General features: G+C 39.8%; 1 protein-coding gene across 3 annotated transcripts in view; it reads left to right on the forward strand.

The window, feature by feature from the left end:
* Positions 1-19,417, forward strand: part of golga2 (golgin A2) — a 69,059-nt gene that overhangs the window by 24,780 nt on the left and 24,862 nt on the right. For 2 of the 3 annotated variants that reach the window (XM_078426410.1, XM_078426413.1), the window contains 9 exons: positions 2,848-2,928; positions 9,137-9,175; positions 13,162-13,224; positions 14,575-14,668; positions 14,802-14,908; positions 14,998-15,056; positions 15,153-15,294; positions 15,945-16,034; positions 18,566-18,673. In XM_078426410.1, coding sequence (XP_078282536.1) covers positions 2,848-2,928; positions 9,137-9,175; positions 13,162-13,224; positions 14,575-14,668; positions 14,802-14,908; positions 14,998-15,056; positions 15,153-15,294; positions 15,945-16,034; positions 18,566-18,673 — 783 coding nt within the window. The remainder of the gene's footprint in view (positions 1-2,847; positions 2,929-9,136; positions 9,176-13,161; positions 13,225-14,574; positions 14,669-14,801; positions 14,909-14,997; positions 15,057-15,152; positions 15,295-15,944; positions 16,035-18,565; positions 18,674-19,417) is intronic. The other variant, XM_078426412.1, reaches the window with a different exon arrangement.

Raw genomic sequence — 19,417 nt, forward strand, 5'->3', positions numbered from 1 at the left:
AGGTGGAGAGTGGAACCAAATAACAAGGGATAATGTCTGATGGGAATACAGAAGGAAGAGAGGGGTGAGAAGTAGGGGATGGGGTGGGGTGGGGGGGGACGGGACTAGGTCCATTGGGAGAATTGATATGTGGCTACAGGAAATAATGCCATGATAGGAACAAGAAAAAGAATCAAAAAAGCAAATGGAATTGTGGCCTTCTAAGGACGAGATAGAAATTATTTTTGGGCTCCACTGGTCAGAATAGGCCTGGAGTATTGTGAGCAGCTTATGGCACCAAGCTTATTAAGGAGAAGAAGATGCAGAGTACTAACAGGCACAGAGTGGTGGCAGACTACTAGCTCAGCAGGTCGAGCAGCATCTCACGAGAACATGGACAGGCGATGTTTTCATCACTGGCCTTTGTCCAACCATCTGCCCAACAAATAACCCACCTCCCCAGTGTCTGCCTATTACCTGCTAGGTTTTGTCCTGCCCCTCCTCACATCCAGCTGTCTCCTCCCTGCCCCCCCCCTCAAACCCCCACACAATCAGTCTGAAGAAAAAGAATCCCAACTCAAAACTTCACCTTTCCATGTTCTCCTGAGAAGCTGCCTGACTTGCTGAGCTACTCCAGCTCTCTGTCTTAACCAACATCTACAGTTTGTTGTTTCTACAAATCTATTAAGGAATAGGTCTTGGAGAGAGTATAGATTTCTCAGAGTCTTGCTTGCTTCCAAGGATTAAATTACAGGGACTCGTCCTAGGGGTTATATTCTCTGGAATTTAGAAGTGGTGACTTGATAAAGATTATCAGGATATTAAGCAAGCAGATGTGATTGATAGAGAAAAAAAACTACTTTCACCAGACTAGGACCAGGAGTCAATGTTTAAAATTCTAAGTGACTTTAGAAAACTCTTACAGTAGAAATTTGAATCTATGTTCCACAAATGGCAATTCATGCTCAACATCATTTGTTAGTTTAGCATCTGAGTTTAACAGATTTTTATTAATCAGATGTGTAAAGAGACATGAGGAAAGTCTGGTGTAAGGTCACTGATCATCTATTGATCTCAGTGAATATGTGAACAGTCAGGAGAGACTAAATAGCTTTTTTTCTATGTTTCTGCAAGGGCACAGGTTTGAGTTATGCAACCTCTTCCATAAGACAATAGGTTTGTCTCAAATATTTAATGCATAATTTTATTTTTATTTCGTTTCCTCTTTAATTCTACCCAGGTCTCCACACCAATCATGCTTGTTTTTCCCTGCTGAAGCAATGACTACTTGCATCAATTGCTAGCAATTATTCACGTGTGACTCTTGAGCTTGTTCCCAGGACATTTGACCTTCATTTGATTAGTTTGTCTGCAATAATTTTCCTAATCTGCAACTTGAGGTGCAAACTCTGGCTATTTTCGTCCCCAATGAAAAAGAAAATCCTGCTGCATTGATAATTGATCACTTTCCTCAGTGAATTGAAAGCAAATTTTATCCAGTTTCAAAATATCTCTGCACCTGTTGTATAATTTGTAGTGAATACAATTGATAAAGTGATCTGTATATGATTGTGGCTTGTAGCTAATGAAAAAGTAGATGAAACTGGATCTTGTCCATGCACCACACTATTTTTGGGCCATTATTTTGTGGCAGATAACTTCATATGTCACTGACATGTGGCCCGTTGTAACATTCAAAGATACTTTGAAGATATTTTGCCATCCCAATTAATTATCAGTCTATCTCTATGTTTACTTAAATGCTAGACACTTGGGTAACTGCATCTGTACGTGATAAAACCAAAATATGTAGACATCTGCAACACTTCTAATCTGGTGTAGTGAAAATAACATTTTTAAGGTAATTCAATGATAGTCCAGAGTTATACTAATTATGAATAGTGGAGTTTTTTAGTGTTGAGCAATAGGATGCTAATAAATTTCTACCTCCACATTTGTGCAAGTGACACATTTATTATAAATTTGAATAAAGAAAAACATTTGCTGACTTAAAAAAAAAAGTCTACCAATAATAGCCTTAACCTTTTATTTTGAAGGTTGTGGTAGTAGCATTGTGCTAAAATAACAGCAGCACAAATCAGTAATTGAAAACAAAACACAATACAGATGCTGGCGATAGTCAACAGGTCAGGCAACATCTATAGGTACAGAGATAACTATCACTTCAGATCAATGATTCTTCATTTTATTTTTGTTTTTAAGGCACATGTTGTTTTTGCTAGCCAGCAGACTGAACAAAATAAATATCCAAAATAATGATTCCATATGATGTAGTTATAATATTCTTTCAAACTGGGTTTTTCATGAGATATTATCAATGATAAAATAACCTGAGTCAAAGAAATTCTCTATCGAGATAGTTTAGCTATTTCTTTTGCAACTCCTTAAGCAAAGTCCAAATTATCTTGGATGGAAAAACTGCCTTAATTTGAGAAAGATAGAATTATCTGTTTAATTCAAAAGAATGTATTTTGAGACCCTGTTGTGTTAGAATTGCTTAATTTAAAGCCAGCAAATGCTTCTGGTCATTTCCAGACAAAAAAGGCACTAATTAAGTGGTTGACTAATTGCTGAATCGAGTAATAATTGGCATATGATCCTTGAAGCTGAAAGTGACTGAATATAACATTTTTGGATGACGAAACTTCAAAATTCCAATTTTTGCTGTTTTAAAAAAATTGAGAGCATTGTGCAAGGTCAATAAATTCCGTGGGTGGACTGGTACAGTTTCATTTTCTTTTTGAGCATGCGCTGGTAGAAACCAACAATAACTGTTCACTTTTATTAATTTATCTTTTCTTTTCATTTTTTTGTTCCTCCACTCTCTGAATCTGCATGTGTACACAGAGACGAAACCAAGAGCAGACTATAGCTCTTGACTCCAGCATTGTATCAAATAAAGAATTATGTGCAAAGATAGAGGAATTGGTAAGGGCATGTGGAGTTTGTTGTAGCAGCATAAGATTATATCTGGATACCATTGTGCATTTCCACCAACTTAATTTGAACAGCATGGTAAAAGAAGTTGATCAGTTATCGTCAAACTAAATGTTTCAAGGCTGGTGGAACATAGCTGCTTTTGCATTGTACATGTTAATATTATCCCCATGTTCTTTATGGTATTAAGAAAAACATACCAGCTACATATTATTGTTTTATCAAAAGTTAAGTGCAGTGTTTTCTTGGTTGGTTTATCATCTACACTGCTTGAAAGAAGTCCATGTTTTCATTTAATAATCTTTTTTCCTCTTACTCTTTTTTTTTTGTTTATGTCTTGCATTTGCATTTTTTTTTTCTGGAAGTGTATTGCATGGCCCGTTTATTAGATCACCTGCAAGGCCTAAATGTTGCTGAAGCTCAAAGCAGTGGATTCCAGAGGATGCTTTGTTTTTGCATAATAGTTGCCACCATTATTTTTTTAACCTAGAAAAACGCACTCCCACTCTGAAATGTGCAGTAATGGAGTAAAAGCATTGGAATTAACAGTAACTGTTACATACCAATGATTGAACCACCAGGTTTTCGCCATGCTTTGAACAAACTTTGCGTGTTAGAATCTTTGAGGGGTTTTGAAACAAAAATCACATATTTTCAAAAGCCAATATCGCGTTGAACATATGCACTCCATATATTTGTAATCATACATAACATAAGAGTTCGCATCACAAATTGATGGACTGCAAAAGGCGAAGGGCATGCCCGTTATTTCCATTGCAGATTTTTCCAAATGCTGTGACATTGGGCAATAACAGGATTTACAAAGAATGAACTGGCAGCGGAGAAAACGGGAGAAAAGAGCCATTACCTGCCTATCAAATGATTTTTTAAACTCCTGGTTCTTTTTTTAAATTGTAAAAAAAAAAAAATAATGTTAATGATCTTTTGACATAACGTTCAAACCTCTTGACAAGGCTGCTCCACAGAACGATCTCAATGCACTATTAGAGCTAGAACACATCTGTCACATTGCACCTCTTCCCTTGAATGCGGCTGCAGTGAATCATGTATCCATTTTCAGACTGGCCTCGTTTCCAGTTGTTAATTTTCACTTCAGCAGTCTGCGAATGTGCAGGCAGTCAGAACATAAAATTTGCTGCCTAAATTTGTTCAACTCTTTGAATGCCAGATTGATTCACTGCTGTGAGAAGGATGTTTGGTGAATTATATTTTGTTCTTGACCTTTTGCAAATGTCAGCACTGGTCCTGTACCTTGGGCCAATATCCTTTTAAATAAGAGCTCTTAACTTATTCACAATGTGTTCAACAACAAAATGGGAAAGCAGCTGGTTCCTATCCTGCCAAAGCACTCGTTCCTGAATGAACACTGTTCGTTTGGAATGACGTTTTCTTTTCCATTTCCTTTCAGTTTGACAAAATGTGTCATGTGCTTAAGATCTGTGCACAGTTCATCTGTGGTGGTAGAGTTCATGTTTTATGTTAATTTCCCCCTTGGCATGGGGACACATTCAAATGCAAGGCAACAAGTGGAATGAAGGTAGACACAAAATGCTGGAGTAACCCAGCGAGACAGGCAGCATCTCTGGAGAGAAGGAATGGGTGACGTTTTGGGTCGAGACCCTTCTTCAGACTGATTGGAATGAAGGCATGTTCCTTTGAAAGAAGTTCTTGTCCCCAAGATACTATTATCCAATGACCAAATAATTTTTTTGTGCTTCAAAATTTTTTTCAAACCTAGAGAAAATAAAAAACATTTTCTGAAGTGGAGCATATATGGGGGAATAGTAATCTTCTACCATTGGAATTGTCTTGTCTTGGAAGGCCAGAGACCTTCAGGTTCTGATATTTATGATCAATAGACAAGGAAAAAATAAAACCCCAGTGAAAATGTGCAGAGTTTGTGTACAGTAGATAGCATATTGACTGGTTGCACCATGACTTGGTTCGGCAACTCTCAATGCCCGGGACCAAAGGAAATTACAGAAAGTGGTGAACACCAGCTAGGCCATCACAGGTAAAACACTTCGCCATCATTGAAGGGATCTTTCGCGGGCACTCCTTCAAACAGGCAGCCAGCATCATCAAAAGCCCACATCAACCTGACCATGCTCTCATCTCGCTGCTACCACCGGGAAGAAGGTGTGCTACCGTCAGAAAGAAGGTATGATCACCAGGTTCAAGAATAGCTTCTTCCCAACAACCATCAAGCTGTTGAACGCTACACAACATTAACCAACGAACTATGGACTTTATGTGTAGGAAGGAACTGCAGATGCTGGTTTAAACCGAAGTTCGAAGATAGACACAAAATGCTGGAGTAACTCGGGCAGCATCTCTGGAGAAAAGGAATGGGTGACGTTTCGGGTTGAGACCTTTCTTCAGACCGTTTCTCGACCCGAAACGTCACTCATTCCATTTTTCCCAAGATGTTGCCTGTCCCGCTGAGTTACTCCAGCATTTTGTGTCTATCTTTGAACCATGGACTTTCTTTATTTGGACTAAGAACCTCAAGCTTTTTTTGTACTAGTATTGGGGTTATTGATTTAATTAATTTTGTTTATTATGTATTATCTATGTGTTGTGTTCCAGGCCTGTTATGCTGCTCCAAGTAAGGATTTCTTTGTTCTGTTGTTGTTGCATTCGACAATTAAACACTCTTGTCTTGACTATTGAGAGTCGCGGGTTTAATTGTCATATCTACCGCCAATGGAACAATTAAATTACTGTACTCTCAACAGTTTAACAGGCCTGTAAATGCAATAACACCGATAGTAATAATCAAAAGTACAATAAATTAATAACCATAATAGATAACCATGATAGTGCAAAAGCTGAAGCCCGAAGTGCAACCAAAGACATAATCCATAGAAGATAATAATTGCTGAAGTCAGTGTTGTGCAGTGTTCAAGAGCCTAATAGTTGCTGGGAAGAAACTGTTGTTGAACCTGGTGGTTGTGATTTTCAGGCCCCTGTACCACCTTGCCGATGACAGTAGTAAATTGAGAGCGTGGCCAGAGTGATGTGGATCTTTGATACTGGGTGCCTTCTTGAGGCAGTGCCTCCTGTGGATCCCCACGATGGTGGGGAGGTCAGCACCTGTGATTTGAGGCTTTTGGTTTGAGATCCATAGCCTTTGATATCTGAAGCATGGGATTTCACACCCACAAGTAATTGATTTTATCACTAAAGGAAACTGCAAATCTTGGCCAGGACTGCAGTGATGGCTTCTCTCTTCCTGGTTGAAATAGTTAAATGCATTACTTTATGAAACATGAGAGAATATGGAAGAAATCCCCCCCAGCGCAACATTGACTCAGCAATACATGAGCAGAGTTTAAAGTTTGGGTCGAATGGGAAGCTTTTAACACATGTATGGAAAAAGCCAGTTAATCTGAGAGATGCTAAACTGGGGGGATTTGTGCAGGAAGAAAAAAACAGTGCTGGAGTAACTCTGCAGTTCAGGCAGTATCAGTTGAAGACATGAAAGGTGAGGTTTTAGGTTCTTTGGCTGCATCACTCGGGCTGCAGGCCGTCCTATGTATTTGGCTATCTGATGCATTCCCCTTACATCAGCCTTATAGGGCACTGTTGCAGTTCTATTTGAGCATCAGTCTTGTCAAATAAATATAGATTTTTATCCTGCCAGTGCTTCACTCATTGGATAATGCAAACATGGACAGCTGTTTTGAAATGTAAAAGTCAATCAAGGAAAAGCCTTTTACTCAATTAAAACCTATTTCATTCTGGTTTGTTGGACTCGAAATATACATAAGACACACGTATAAATTGCATATAATGCCAACAGGGAAATAGCCCTATTTTAATGTAAAATTCCACAGTTGAAATTAGCTTTGATGCCCAGTTTGCTCAGCAATTTATTAGAAATAGACTATTGAAGGTGAGCCAGAAAGATCCGTCCCATGACGATTTTGCAGCCGTGTGGACTGATTTACCCTGACATAAACAGCTAAATCATCATGTTGGGGTAACGATTTCTATCCTGCTGGGGATAGAATCAGCCATTTTTAATTCAAAAGAACATGTTTTGGTTGTAGCTTGGTTTGTTAGCTTGGTTTGCTGTTGAATTTTATAATTTCAAAATTCAGTTGTGTCCCAATGTGTGATAACTTTCCTATTAGTATGTATATTTAGTGGCATCCGTTAAGCTTCCCTTGTCTCAGATGCTCAATTTTCATAAGTTCGTAAGTGATAGGAGCAGAATTAGGTTATTCAGCCCATCAAGTCTACTCCGCCATTCAATCGTGACTGATCTATGTTTCTCTCTTAAGCCCATTCTCCTGCCTTCACCCCTTAACCCCTGGCACCCGTTTGTTTGAATGAGGCACAGTATCAACAAGTGGTTACCCTTGAGCCAGTGGCAGGACAGGTCCTACACCTTTTGTGTCAAACTAGGCATTTGTAATCCAGGGAGAAAAGTAATTCAGAATTTCAGATGTCCCAAAGCCCTTTCTAAGTTTTGTGCAGGACAATTGATACTCAGTTTGAACACAAAATTCACAAAATGCAATTGGTAGATGATGACTCTGATCTGTGCTTCGTGTTCTTGTTTGAGGGATGAATCTTGGTCAGGACACAAGGGCTAATGTCACTGCTCCTCACTGAAATAATTAATTGCATTACTTTAAATAAACCTGAGAGAATATCCAATAAACAGCCCCTCAGTGCAACACTCACTCAGTCCAATCGTTCAACATTGGAATGGATTTCACAACCTTCTGACTTAACGGTATTGTTACAACTGACATTTCTCAATAATATTTGAGTGCTCTGATTAAAATTGTTTGGAATATACAATCTGCATAAATTTACACAAAGCACCTCATTCAGTTGACTTTGGTAGGGATGGATCAGGAGTGTGCTTGCACAGAAAACATCAGAGTTAGATTTAGCAACAACATCAGGATGTTACCTCCTGTTGAGTAGCTCTGCTGAAAGAATTGAAGTTTAAACTTGCAGTCTTCAGGTCATTGCTGATCTGTGTTTGTCTTGTGAATTGAAATAGAATGAATCAATATTCAGAAGATGGAATCAGACTTTTAGTTTGCAATGTTAACTGATCAACTTCTCTGTGTCATGTAACTTTGTGTTTTCAGACCACTGTAGCTGCATGAAATGTTTGTTTTGTAAAAGCATGACAGTTGTTTGTTGCATGATTGCTTGAATTGTAGATTAATTGCCAGCCGTGAATGGAAACTGACCCTCAAAGTGGCTGCTCTCTAACAGTCGTCTTTCACCTAGAGCACGTACAATAGTTTTATCTTCAAGTGAAGCAAACTGCAAATGGGTTCTTGCACAAGTATTTTCAAATTAATGAAAGGGAGACGTAGGTGGAGAAGAAACTGCAGGGAAATGGGGATTTAGGAAGGGAAGAAATGGGGTACTCAGACCAAGAGGAATGGAGGGACTCTATCACAGCACATAAATGATGGTCAATGTCCTCATGGTCATATAGTCCTTTTGTTTGGTGTTTGAAGCTTGGTGTGAATGGAGGACGGTTAAACATGGTTGATCATGGAAAAATAGAATCGGGGGGTGGGGGGGTTCATCCTAGATTAGTTTGACCCGGCAGAAGGAAGCAGTTTAGTATTTGGCGTTGTTGACCTAAACAAGGTGATCTAAAAGTGAGACCAGATGTAGACCATACACATTCAGGTTTGACATGGGATAGATAAACCAATGTTCTACAGTGTGAACAGCGGGGAAACATTTAACTGGGAACCCTATGTATCTTCTCAGTGTGAACAATGTTATGGGAGGTTTGGGTGTTTGACTGTGTTTTCCCTGTAATCCAAACTTTAGTAGGGCCATATTTAGAAAATGGTATTAAATTTGAATTGTTATTCATTCCTAATTTAACTGACAATAAAAGAAGATGTGTGTGTGTGTGTGTGTATGTATGTGCACGTGTGCAGAATAGTTTTGAAGTTTGCTTTGAATTGCCAGAAAAACAACAAATGTGCTTTTCAACAGAACGCATCAGTTTTACATTAATAAACTCATCAGTTCTATTCAGGATATTTTGGATGCATTTTATGTGGTTTGAGTTTTGGCAACTGCTGCATTTCTCGGGGTTTGCACTGGGATGTAGGAGTAAAATGTGAAGAAATTTATGTTTGGATATTTCACCGTGCTTTTCACATCTTATTTCTCTGAACAGAAAAAACACAACATTGAGCTGAGTAGTCAGCTGGAGAAGGTAAAATACCAGCTTTGATGTGCTTGAATTGTTTGCTTCTTTTCAAGGAGTTTTCACAATTGGGAGGTTTGGCAGGTGACTTGACCTGTGCCTTTACCAATGCTTTTTTTCTCTTCTTGATTATTTGGTAAATTTTCCATTATATTTCCTCTCTCTGTCCTCTCACTTTGACCTGAAGTTCAAAGGATCAGCCAGTGCTTCTTGTAACCAGGTTATCTAGCAGTCTATATACACCATTGAACAGTCCAGCGCAGGAACAAGCTGAACATGATTCAAAGTTAAACTAATCACCTCTGCCTGCATTGTTCCATATCCCTCCTTTCCCTGCATGTCCATGTGCCTATCTAAAAGCCTCCTAAAAGTTTGTATATTTTAAAAAAACTTTACACTTTGCTCCTTTGACCACCCTGGGAAATGGTTCTAACTGTCTACCCTATTTATGCCCCTCATAATTTTATGTACTTTTATCAGGTCTCCCTTCAGCTTCCTTTGCTGCAGAGAAAACAATCCAAGTTTGTCTAACCTCTCTATGATCTCTTCCACTTCTCTGTCCCTGCCCCTTGCCTTTTCCCAATGTCTCTTACCAGTAAAGATATGTTTCCATCACTGATTGAAGAGCTTGGTGCTTCAACACATCAACAAGGTTGGAAGCACGTTTCCTAGTAAGGTGCAAAGAAGGGGAAAGTTAGATTACATTCTTGGTGAGGGAGGAATTCTTTTTTTCCTTGAACCGTTAAAGATTTTAGTTTGTGTTCCACTCAGGACAAGTTCCAGTTTTAGTGCAGGATGTTCCCTCTTGGTCTTACAGGGAGCAAATTTCTACTTCTTCCTCTTCAAACATCAGTGCGCAGCAACCATCCTGCTAGTTGTTATTCCTGGCAACACTGTCCGTTACTTTGCTTAGTTGATAGCAATTTCAATCAACTTTCATTTGATTACTTCCAGAGCTGCAGTTTATTTGGTAAAATTGTAAACATTAAATCTGCTTTTTAAAAAAACCCTGCAACTTTCAACCTTTTCTTTAATATTTGTCCCTTAAAATTCAGGGACAAATTTCCAGCTCAATTCTCCCCATCCTTCCCCACACTCCAGCATTACCTGCCCATCCTCTGAACTTGCCCAGAGAACATTGTATGGCATTAAACAGTAAAGCAGCTATCAGTTTTCAATTATTGCAGATGCATTAAGAACTAAGTACATAATTCTGTCATTAGGCTTCACCCACTTTTGTAAGCAAGCTGTCGAATAGGGAATTCTAAAGTGATTTTGGAATTTTGCCAAGATCTTAAATGGAGGAAGTAAATATTGCTTAAAGAGTCATGGAGATTTTACAGCATGGAAATGGGCTGTTCGGTCCAACTCACCTGCCAACCAAGTGCCTAATCAAGCTAGTCCCATGTGCCTAGACCTGGCCCATATTCCTCAATTTTCTATCCATGTATCTACCCAAGTACTTTTTAAATGTCGTAATTGTACTTGCCTCTGCCATTTGCCCTCGTAACTCATCCATGATAAGTTTAAAGGAGATCTGAGGAGCAATTTTTCCCACAACTGAGTTGTCCTTCAGTTCTCCTTTTAAATTTCATTCCATTCACCTAAATTTTGCCCTCTAATTTTAGATTTCCCTCACCTGGGGTAAGGCTATAGCTATTCATCTTGTCTATGTCCCTCATAATTTTATAAATCTCCAGCCGGTCACCCCTCAGCCTCCTATGCTGCAGGGATAAAAGACCCAGCCTCTCCTTTGCAACTCAAACCCTCCAGACCTGGTAACATTGTTGTAAATATTTTTGCTGTACCCTTTCCAGTTTAATGATGCCTTCCTATGGCTGGGTGACCAGAATTATTTACAATACTTCAAACGTAGCCCTACTAACATCTTGTACAACACTAATATGATGTGCCATCTCCTGTGCTCAATAACCTGACCAATAAAGGCATGTGTGCCAAATGCCCTCTTGATGACCCATCTTTGTGGAGCTATAACTTGCAAACTTAGATCTTTCTGTTCTACAACACTCCCCAGGGCTCTACCATTTTCTGTGCAAATGCTGACCTGGTTTGTCCTACCAAAATGCATCACACTCCATCGAGAGTGTGCTGGCATACTGTATAACCACATGGTATGCCAGCTGCTCAGAAAAGGACAGGAAGGCCCTTCAGAGGGTCATCACGACGGCCCAGAAGATCATCGGCTGCTCACTGCCCTCCCTGGAGCACCTGTTCAGACTACGCTGCCTCAGTAGAGCAGGCAAAATAATAAAAGATCCATCCCACCCCGGCCACCGTCTGTTTGTTCATCTGCCCTCTGGTCGACGTTTCAGGTCGATCAAATCCCGAACAAACAGACTTAAGAACAGTTTTTACCCCAGGGCCATACGAGAACTGAACACTACCTTTGCACTAGGCAACACCGTTAAAAAATCTTGTACTTAATATAATTGTATTTAATTGTATTTATGTATTTATTTGTTTTTGCATTTATTGCATATATGTTTGTACGCACCGTCAGGATTGGCTATTTTTTAATTTCGTTGTACTCGTTGCAATGACAATAAATGAATATTATTATTATTATTATTATTATCTGAATTAAAGTCTATCTGCCTTTGAGTTGACCCAATGACCCAGTTGATCAAGATCCCATTGTAATCTTAAATAACCTCCTTTGCTGACTGCTATACCACCAATTGTACTGTCATCCACAAAGTTGTTAACAATGCCATCTATATTCATATACAAATCATTAATGTAAATAATTTACAATAGTGGACCCAGCACCAATCCATGTGATACACCACTTGTGATCTCTCTAAGTGCCACATTAATATTTTTCCACATCAACTTGCCCCCCTCTTACCTCAACCTGTATCCACCCTGTAGCATTGTATCCCGGAACATTGAGCTTCCAGCCCCGTCTCTCCTTCAGCCAAGTTTAGTTTAGAGATACAGCGCGGAAACAGGTCCTTCGGCCCACTGAGCCAACACCGACCACTGATCTCCACACACTTACAAGATCCTGCACACACTAGGAACAATTTTTACATTTTATACCAAGCCAATTATTGGGCAAATTTGGACACACTAAATAAATTTGCTATTGCACTAACATCTTTGCAACTGCACAACAATCTGTACACCATCCTGCTCTTTTGTACTTGTCATCGTGTTTTTGGTTGCATTTATCAGTACTGTAGATACACTGTTTACTCTGGGCTTCAGGCAAGCAAGGAATTTCAATGCACAATGGTATATGTGACAAACTAATCTGAATCTAATCCCCATCCACCCATTTTCCCTCCCTTAGGCATTACATTTCACTCCACTTCTTATCTGACACTTTTGTGTCTCCTTTTCACCTCCAGCCTTTGTTGCTTGCTTTAACCTTCTGCCAATCAAAATCCCTCTTGATTGCCTTACTTTGTCCTTCTCTCCTCCCCCCCTCCCCCGCTCTATCAGTCTAAAGAACAATCCCACCCCAAAACCTCATCTGTCCATTCCATCCACACATGCAGTCTAACCTGCTGAGTTCCTCCAGCAATTTGTTTTGTTGAATGAATTTACTGCTAGACTCTGTCAAGATTTCAGACCCTGGCTGCCATCCAGTGGTTTCTCCTGGAAATTACACACGCGCTGCCTCCCATAGCTTGTTAAAAGCAAAAACCTAAAGTTCTTTTTCTATTTCAGATCAAATTTGAACAATTCACCTGTGCCTCACTGTTCAGTTCATTGTAAAGTCCGTGTCAAAGTCAAGTGAATTGCAAAGTCACACTGTTTCAGTGATTCATTCAAGCCATTGCATGCTTTCCTAAAACCTTGTAATTTCTGATTTTCATTGCTTTATACCTGAGAGTTTTATTACCCCACTCAGCACGTGAGATGTTAAATGGATTAGATTTGTAACCTGCTTTCATTTCATTCTTGAAAGTTTGTTTGTTTTGCACCACATGATATTGTACTTACAATATATATCCATATTTACTTAGGACAAGAAAGATTCTGACCAGAAGTATTTCAAAGATCATTCATCAATGAGAGAACAGCTCCAAGTAAGTTCTTCAAGATGCAAGTTTTTTTTCTCCTGTGGTCTCTGCTCAAAGGCACTTACTGCCTGGTGCAGTTTTGACACAGAGGGTGGTGGGTTTCTGGAATCAGCTGCCAGAAGAAATAATTGAGTTAGGTACAATAACAGCATTTAAAAGAGATTTGTACAGGTACATGAATAGGAAAGGTTCAGAGGGAAATAGGGTGACTGCGTAAATGGAACCAACTAAGATGGGCATCTTGGTTGGCATGGACGAGTTGGGCTAAAGTGCCTGCTTCCATGCTGTACAACTCTGACCGAAAGTAGTCAGCTGAACTACATTTTGTGACTGTGCCAAATGTAATTTGTGGCAAGGATGATGAACGGAGACGAGGAAAAACTTTTTTAGAACGGAGATGAGGAAAAACCTTTTTTAGAACGGAGATGAGGAAAAAAAATTTTTAGAACGGAGATGAGGAAAAACTTTTTTTAGAACGGAGATGAGGCAAAACTTTTTCAGTCAGAGAGTTGTAAATCTGTGGAATTCTCTGCCTCAGAAGGCAGTGGAGGCCAATTCTCTGAATGCATTCAAGAGAGACCTAGATAGAGCTCTTAAGGATAGCGGAGTCAGGGGGTATGGGGAGAAGGCGGGAACGGGGTACTGATTGAGAATGATCAGCCATGATCACATTGAATGGTGGTGCTGCCTACTCCTGCACCTATTGTCTATTGATGAAACCTGATGGTACTGGAGAATTTAGAATTAAATTAATCTGGAATTTTTTTAAAGCAGTCAGTCTAGTTTAAGGAAGTATACTATTGTTTTGTTTTGTTTTAATAAAAACACACCTAAATCATTAGGGACAGAAATCTCCCCTCCTTGCCTGGTCTGGCTTAGACGTAACTCCAGGTGCACCCATGAATTGACTCAGAACTGCATACTCGGATCAGAGCAAATAAGGGGTGGGCAATAAACAATGCTCTTGTCGTGATGGCCTCGTACTTTAAACAAATTTATTAAATATTGTTGTATAGTTGAGTTTATTTATTGCCACATGTATAGGGATACAGTGAAAAGCTTGTTCAACATGCCTCCCGGTCATCTGCATTCTGTATCTTTCCTTTCACTCTACCTGTTGTACTTGCGTTTGACTTGATAGTATTTATATATGGTATCCATTTGATTGGGTAACTTGCAGAACAAAGTTTTCCACTATACCTTGGTACACGTGAGAATAGTAAACCTAAACCTAAATCATATTATACGTGAGTACAAAAGATCCCCTTCTGGAGCAGCATGCAGAGAGCCGCCACTTTGCGGCACCATCTTGCACTGAGAATCATTGAGAATGGTAAATAATTTAATTATCTCCAGGTTCACATCCAGACCATTGGAATTTTGGTATCGGAGAAATCGGAGCTCCAGACAGCTTTGGTCCACACACAGCAGGCAGCAAGGCTAAAATCAGGTAAAGCCATTTGACCTATTAGACCCACGTTTCTCTGCCAACCTAATCGTGGTTTTGTTTTGAGGAAAAAGTTGGTATTTTCCTGGAAAGCTTGAATTCTAATCTTTGTCTTTTTTTCCCCTTTTCCTTTTAGGTGAGGTGGAGGATTTAAGTAACAAGTTGCAGCAAACGAGGCAAAGAGTGACAGAACTGGAACGCACACTATCCACCATCTCATCCCAGCAGAAACAGTCTGACAAAGTAAATGGCTAATTCTTCAACCGATAGTCCAACTTCTCATTTGGGGAAATAAAATTTGCTTAATATTATTTTAAAACATGTCTTTACAGATAAGCAAAGAGATTGAAAAAGAGAGAGAGAACCTTAGACAAGAAGTATACAAACTAAAGTGAGTTACAAAACATATTTACTGACTTAAATGTGACATAACTAATTGTATTCTTTAAGAAATCTGATAAACCAACTATTTGTATTTGACTTGCAGTAAAATGAGCGAGGAGATAAAACAGCAAAATTCTGAACTCTCAGAACAGTTGCGGTCTAGGGTATTGGAAAATGAAACTATGAGAAACAACATTGAAGATTTGCACAAGAAACTGGAAATGGCTGAGCTGACGATTCAACAGGTGGGGAAGCTTATAGGTTTCAGTACGGCTTGCCACTTTCTAGTCAAGATGATTCAATCATTAAACTTGTACGTCAAGTAGTAAAGGCTCAAGAAGAGAGAGGAAGAGTCTTCTAGGTGGGAAGCAAAAGACAGCCCTAAAGGGAATAAAGACAGTGTCACTTAGCAAATGATTGAGGGGTATAAATCCTGTGAAGTTCATGCCCCTTCACTCAGTGCACACTGTGCTGACTTGTTACTTTAATATTGTATGCTCTCACCACTTTTGGAAAAATGTTCCTATTCATAATTGGCTTTACAAATTGGAATTAGTGTTCTACCTTGTACAAATCGCGAACTGTTAGCCATGCCAACTATCTAACAAACTGTGTTGGGTGACCTTGGGTTACGGATTTGGAGAGGTGTTCTGCTAGATCTGCCCAAGGGGCGTTTTGTTTTCCACTTCCAGTTGAATTTCAGCAAAAACATGCTTTTACTGTAACATTTAATTGATTTTCTGTACCATAGAATTTTACTTTGAATTATTACATACAAGTAAGATTTCACAAGATAATTTGAGGGTTTGTGTTGAATATTATAAGTATATTTATAATTCGGTTCAAAGTTTATGATGTTTTGGTAAGAATCGTTTTATTTTGTCTCCTCTTTCAGTTCTCAAATCAGTCGGCGCTGCCAGAAGTTCATCAGCAACTACACGTGGTTCTTGAGGAAAAAACTCAGTTAGAGGCACACTTGATGCAGGTAAGGATTCTGTGGGTCAAAATCACTTGGTTGGGCCTCAATCCTTTGTATATGACACGGAGTTCTTGACTTCTTTGTGATTAGTATGCGGTTGGTTTTCTGTAGGCCACATTGAAAATAGCGAGGAACATAAGAAAGGTTCTTGTGGGTCAGAATCTGAAGAAGGACCCCAATCCAAAACGTTGCCTGTCCATTCCTTCCACAGATGCTGCCTGATGTGCTGAGTTCCTCCAGCACTTTGTATTTTGCACAAGATTTCAGCATCTGCAGTTTTTTGTATACTTGCTAGGAAGTATGGTTGTAGCTATTTCAGAGAGTTGGGAAAAACAGCTTGAGCAGAATCCAATCTGAGCAAACTTTTTGGAGGATATAATAGGGTGAGAAGATCTTGGAGCTATCAGTTCAGTCACTTGCTATTTTGCAATCAGTCAATACTCAGGGATTCAGGTGTGTATGTATGCCAATGTAGAAATAAATTAAATTATTGAAAAGGCAATAAAAAATAGCTTAAACTGCCTGGATTGGAGGGCATTATCTAGGAGAGGTTGGACAAACTTGGATTGGTTCCCTAGAATGTATTTCCCTAGCTTGTACTGGAGCCTACCAGAGAGAAGGCAATTCTGGATTTAGTGTTGTCCAATGAACCAGATTTAATAAGGGAACTCACGGTAAAGGAGCCGCTTGGAGGTAGTGACTATAATATGATTAGCTTTCATCTGCAATTTGAGAGGGAGAAGGTTAAATCAGAATTGTCAGTGTTGCAGTTGAACAAAGGGAATTATGAAGGCATGAGAGAGGAGCTGGCCAAGGTCGACTGGAAAAGGATCCTAGCAGAAATGACGGTGGAACAGCAATGGCAGGAATTTCTGGGCATAATCCAGAAGATGCAAGATAGACAATAGGTGCAGGAGTAGGCCATGCGGCCCTTCGAGCCAGCACTGCCATTCACCGTGATCATGGCTGATCATGCACAATCAGTACCCCGTTCCTGCCTTCTCCCCATATCCCTTGACTCCGCTATCATTAAGAGCTCTATCTAACTCTCTCATTTCATTCCAAAGAGGAAGAAAAATTCAAAGGGGAGTAAGAGGCAACCGTGGCTGACAAGGGAAATTAGGGATGGAATAAAACTAAAAGAAAAGATGTATAACATAGCAAAGAGTAGCGGGAAGCCAGAGGATTGGGAAACTTTCAAAGGACAACAGAAGGTAACAAAAAGGGCAATACGGGCTGAAAAGATGAAGTACGAGGGGAAGCTGGCCAAGAATATAAAGAAAGCCTGTAATGGCAGTTTCCTTGTACACCAGTCACTGAAAGTAAGCGTGCAGGTACAGCAGGCAATGAAGAAAGCTAATGGCATGTTGGCCTTCATAACGAGAGGATTTGCGTACAGGAGCAAAGAGGTCCTTCTGCAGTTGTATAGGCCCCTGGTGAGACCACATCTGGAGTATTGTGTGCAGTTTTGGTCTAATTTGAGGAAGAACATCCTTGCTATTGAGGCAGTGCAGCGTAGGTTCACGAGGTTAATCCCTGGGATGGCGGGACTGTCACATGAGGAAAGATTGGAAAGACTGGGCTTGTAAAGGATGAGAGGGGATCTTATAGAGACATATAAAATTATAAAAGGACTGGACAAGCTAGATGCGGGAAAAATGTCCCCAATGTTGGGGGAGTCCAGAACCAGGGGCCACAGTCTAAGAATAAAGGGGAAGCCATTTAAAACTGAGATGAGAAGAAACTTTTTCACCCAGAGAGTTGTGAAATTTGTGGAATTCGCTGCCACAGAAAGCAGTGGAGGCCAATTCACTGGATGAATTTAAAAGAGAGTTAGATAGAGCTCTAGGGGCTAGTGGGATCAAGGGATATGGGGAGAAGGCAGGCACAGGTTACTGATTGTGGATAATCATCCATGATCACAATGAATGGGCCGAATGGCCTCCTCCTGCACCTATTTTCTTTGCTTTCTATAATGTTGGAGGCTGAGGAGAGTCCCAGTTGAGAGATATACCTACGGGAGACAGAACCTTTTTCCCAGGGTGGAAATGTCAAGGACAAGGGGCCCAAGCTTTAAGGTGAGAGTGGTAATATTTAATGGAGATGTGAGGGGAATATTTTTTTTCTACACAGCGTGGTAGGGGTCTGGAACTTGTTGCCAGGGGTGGTGGAGGAGGCAGGTACAATAGTAGCATTTAACAGGCTTTTAACTAGGTACATGGATATGCAGGCAGAGGAGATTAGATTAACTTGGCATCATATTCAGCCTGGATATTTGGGCTGAGGACCTGTTCCTCTGCTGGTCTATGTTCTATCATTTGGGTTGAGGGATGGCTAAATCTTCAGGCTAAATATCAAGAGTTATTTTCCCACGATATTGTTGTAATAACTTTTTAAAATTCACATACTCATGATATATTGGAAGAGGATTTAAGATTTTAAATTAAAAAAATCATGCTAACCTAAGTTGTCTTTATATAATGCAGAGAGCACTAATTTTAAAATGGATCTTGATATTCGATTGTGGTTGTTTTCAGGTGTCAGGGTCACTGCGGTTACTTCTTGCCGAAAGAGATCAGTACGCTCAGAAGCTGCAGGAGGAGGGCAAAATCTGGCAAGAGAAAGTTCAACAGCTCGCAGCACAAGTTAGTGGTAACAGTAAGACCTAAATCTGTAGTGAATGTGCTGCTCCAACTTGCACCCAAAAGACAAATATTTCAATTTTTTGTTGAAAACACATGTAATGTGTTCAGTTTTAGAATTCAAATATTTACTTGACATCCAAGTACCATGGGATTGTTTCTGTCATATCCGGGTAAGATAAGATGATGTCTTTTTCACCTTATGGTGCAGACTGGTTTGGGATATGCAACATATCCCAACATCTGCAGCTTTGTTGTTTGGTACGTAAATAACCTTTGCAAAGTCTTTGAAGCAGCTGCCCAATTTGCCCATTATATTTTTGCTTTCTGGCTATATACCAGTTCCCTTTTCTAATGCTGTTGTTAAATCTTTATCCACTGACTTACCATTCATTGCATTCCAGATCATGACATTTTCATGTTTTCAAACTTTTTTCCTCTTCCCCACTGGCTATTTTGCAGATTTCTTAGTCAGACAGAACTGAAACAGGCCATTCGGCCCAACTCAGCCATGCCGCCCAAGATGCCCCATGTAAGCTAGTCCCATTTACCTTCATTTGATGCATATTCCTCTAAACCTTTCCTATCCATTTACCTGTCCAAATGACTTTTAAATGTTGTTATTGTCCCTGCCTCAACTACTCCTCTGGCATCTCGTTCCATATACCCACTACTCTCGGTGTGAAATAGTTGCCCATTCGGGTTTAAATCTTTCCCCTTTCACCTTAAAACTATGACCTCTAGTTC

This window comes from Rhinoraja longicauda, chromosome 31 (assembly GCF_053455715.1).
Source record: "Rhinoraja longicauda isolate Sanriku21f chromosome 31, sRhiLon1.1, whole genome shotgun sequence".
Taxonomy (NCBI): domain Eukaryota; kingdom Metazoa; phylum Chordata; class Chondrichthyes; order Rajiformes; family Arhynchobatidae; genus Rhinoraja; species Rhinoraja longicauda.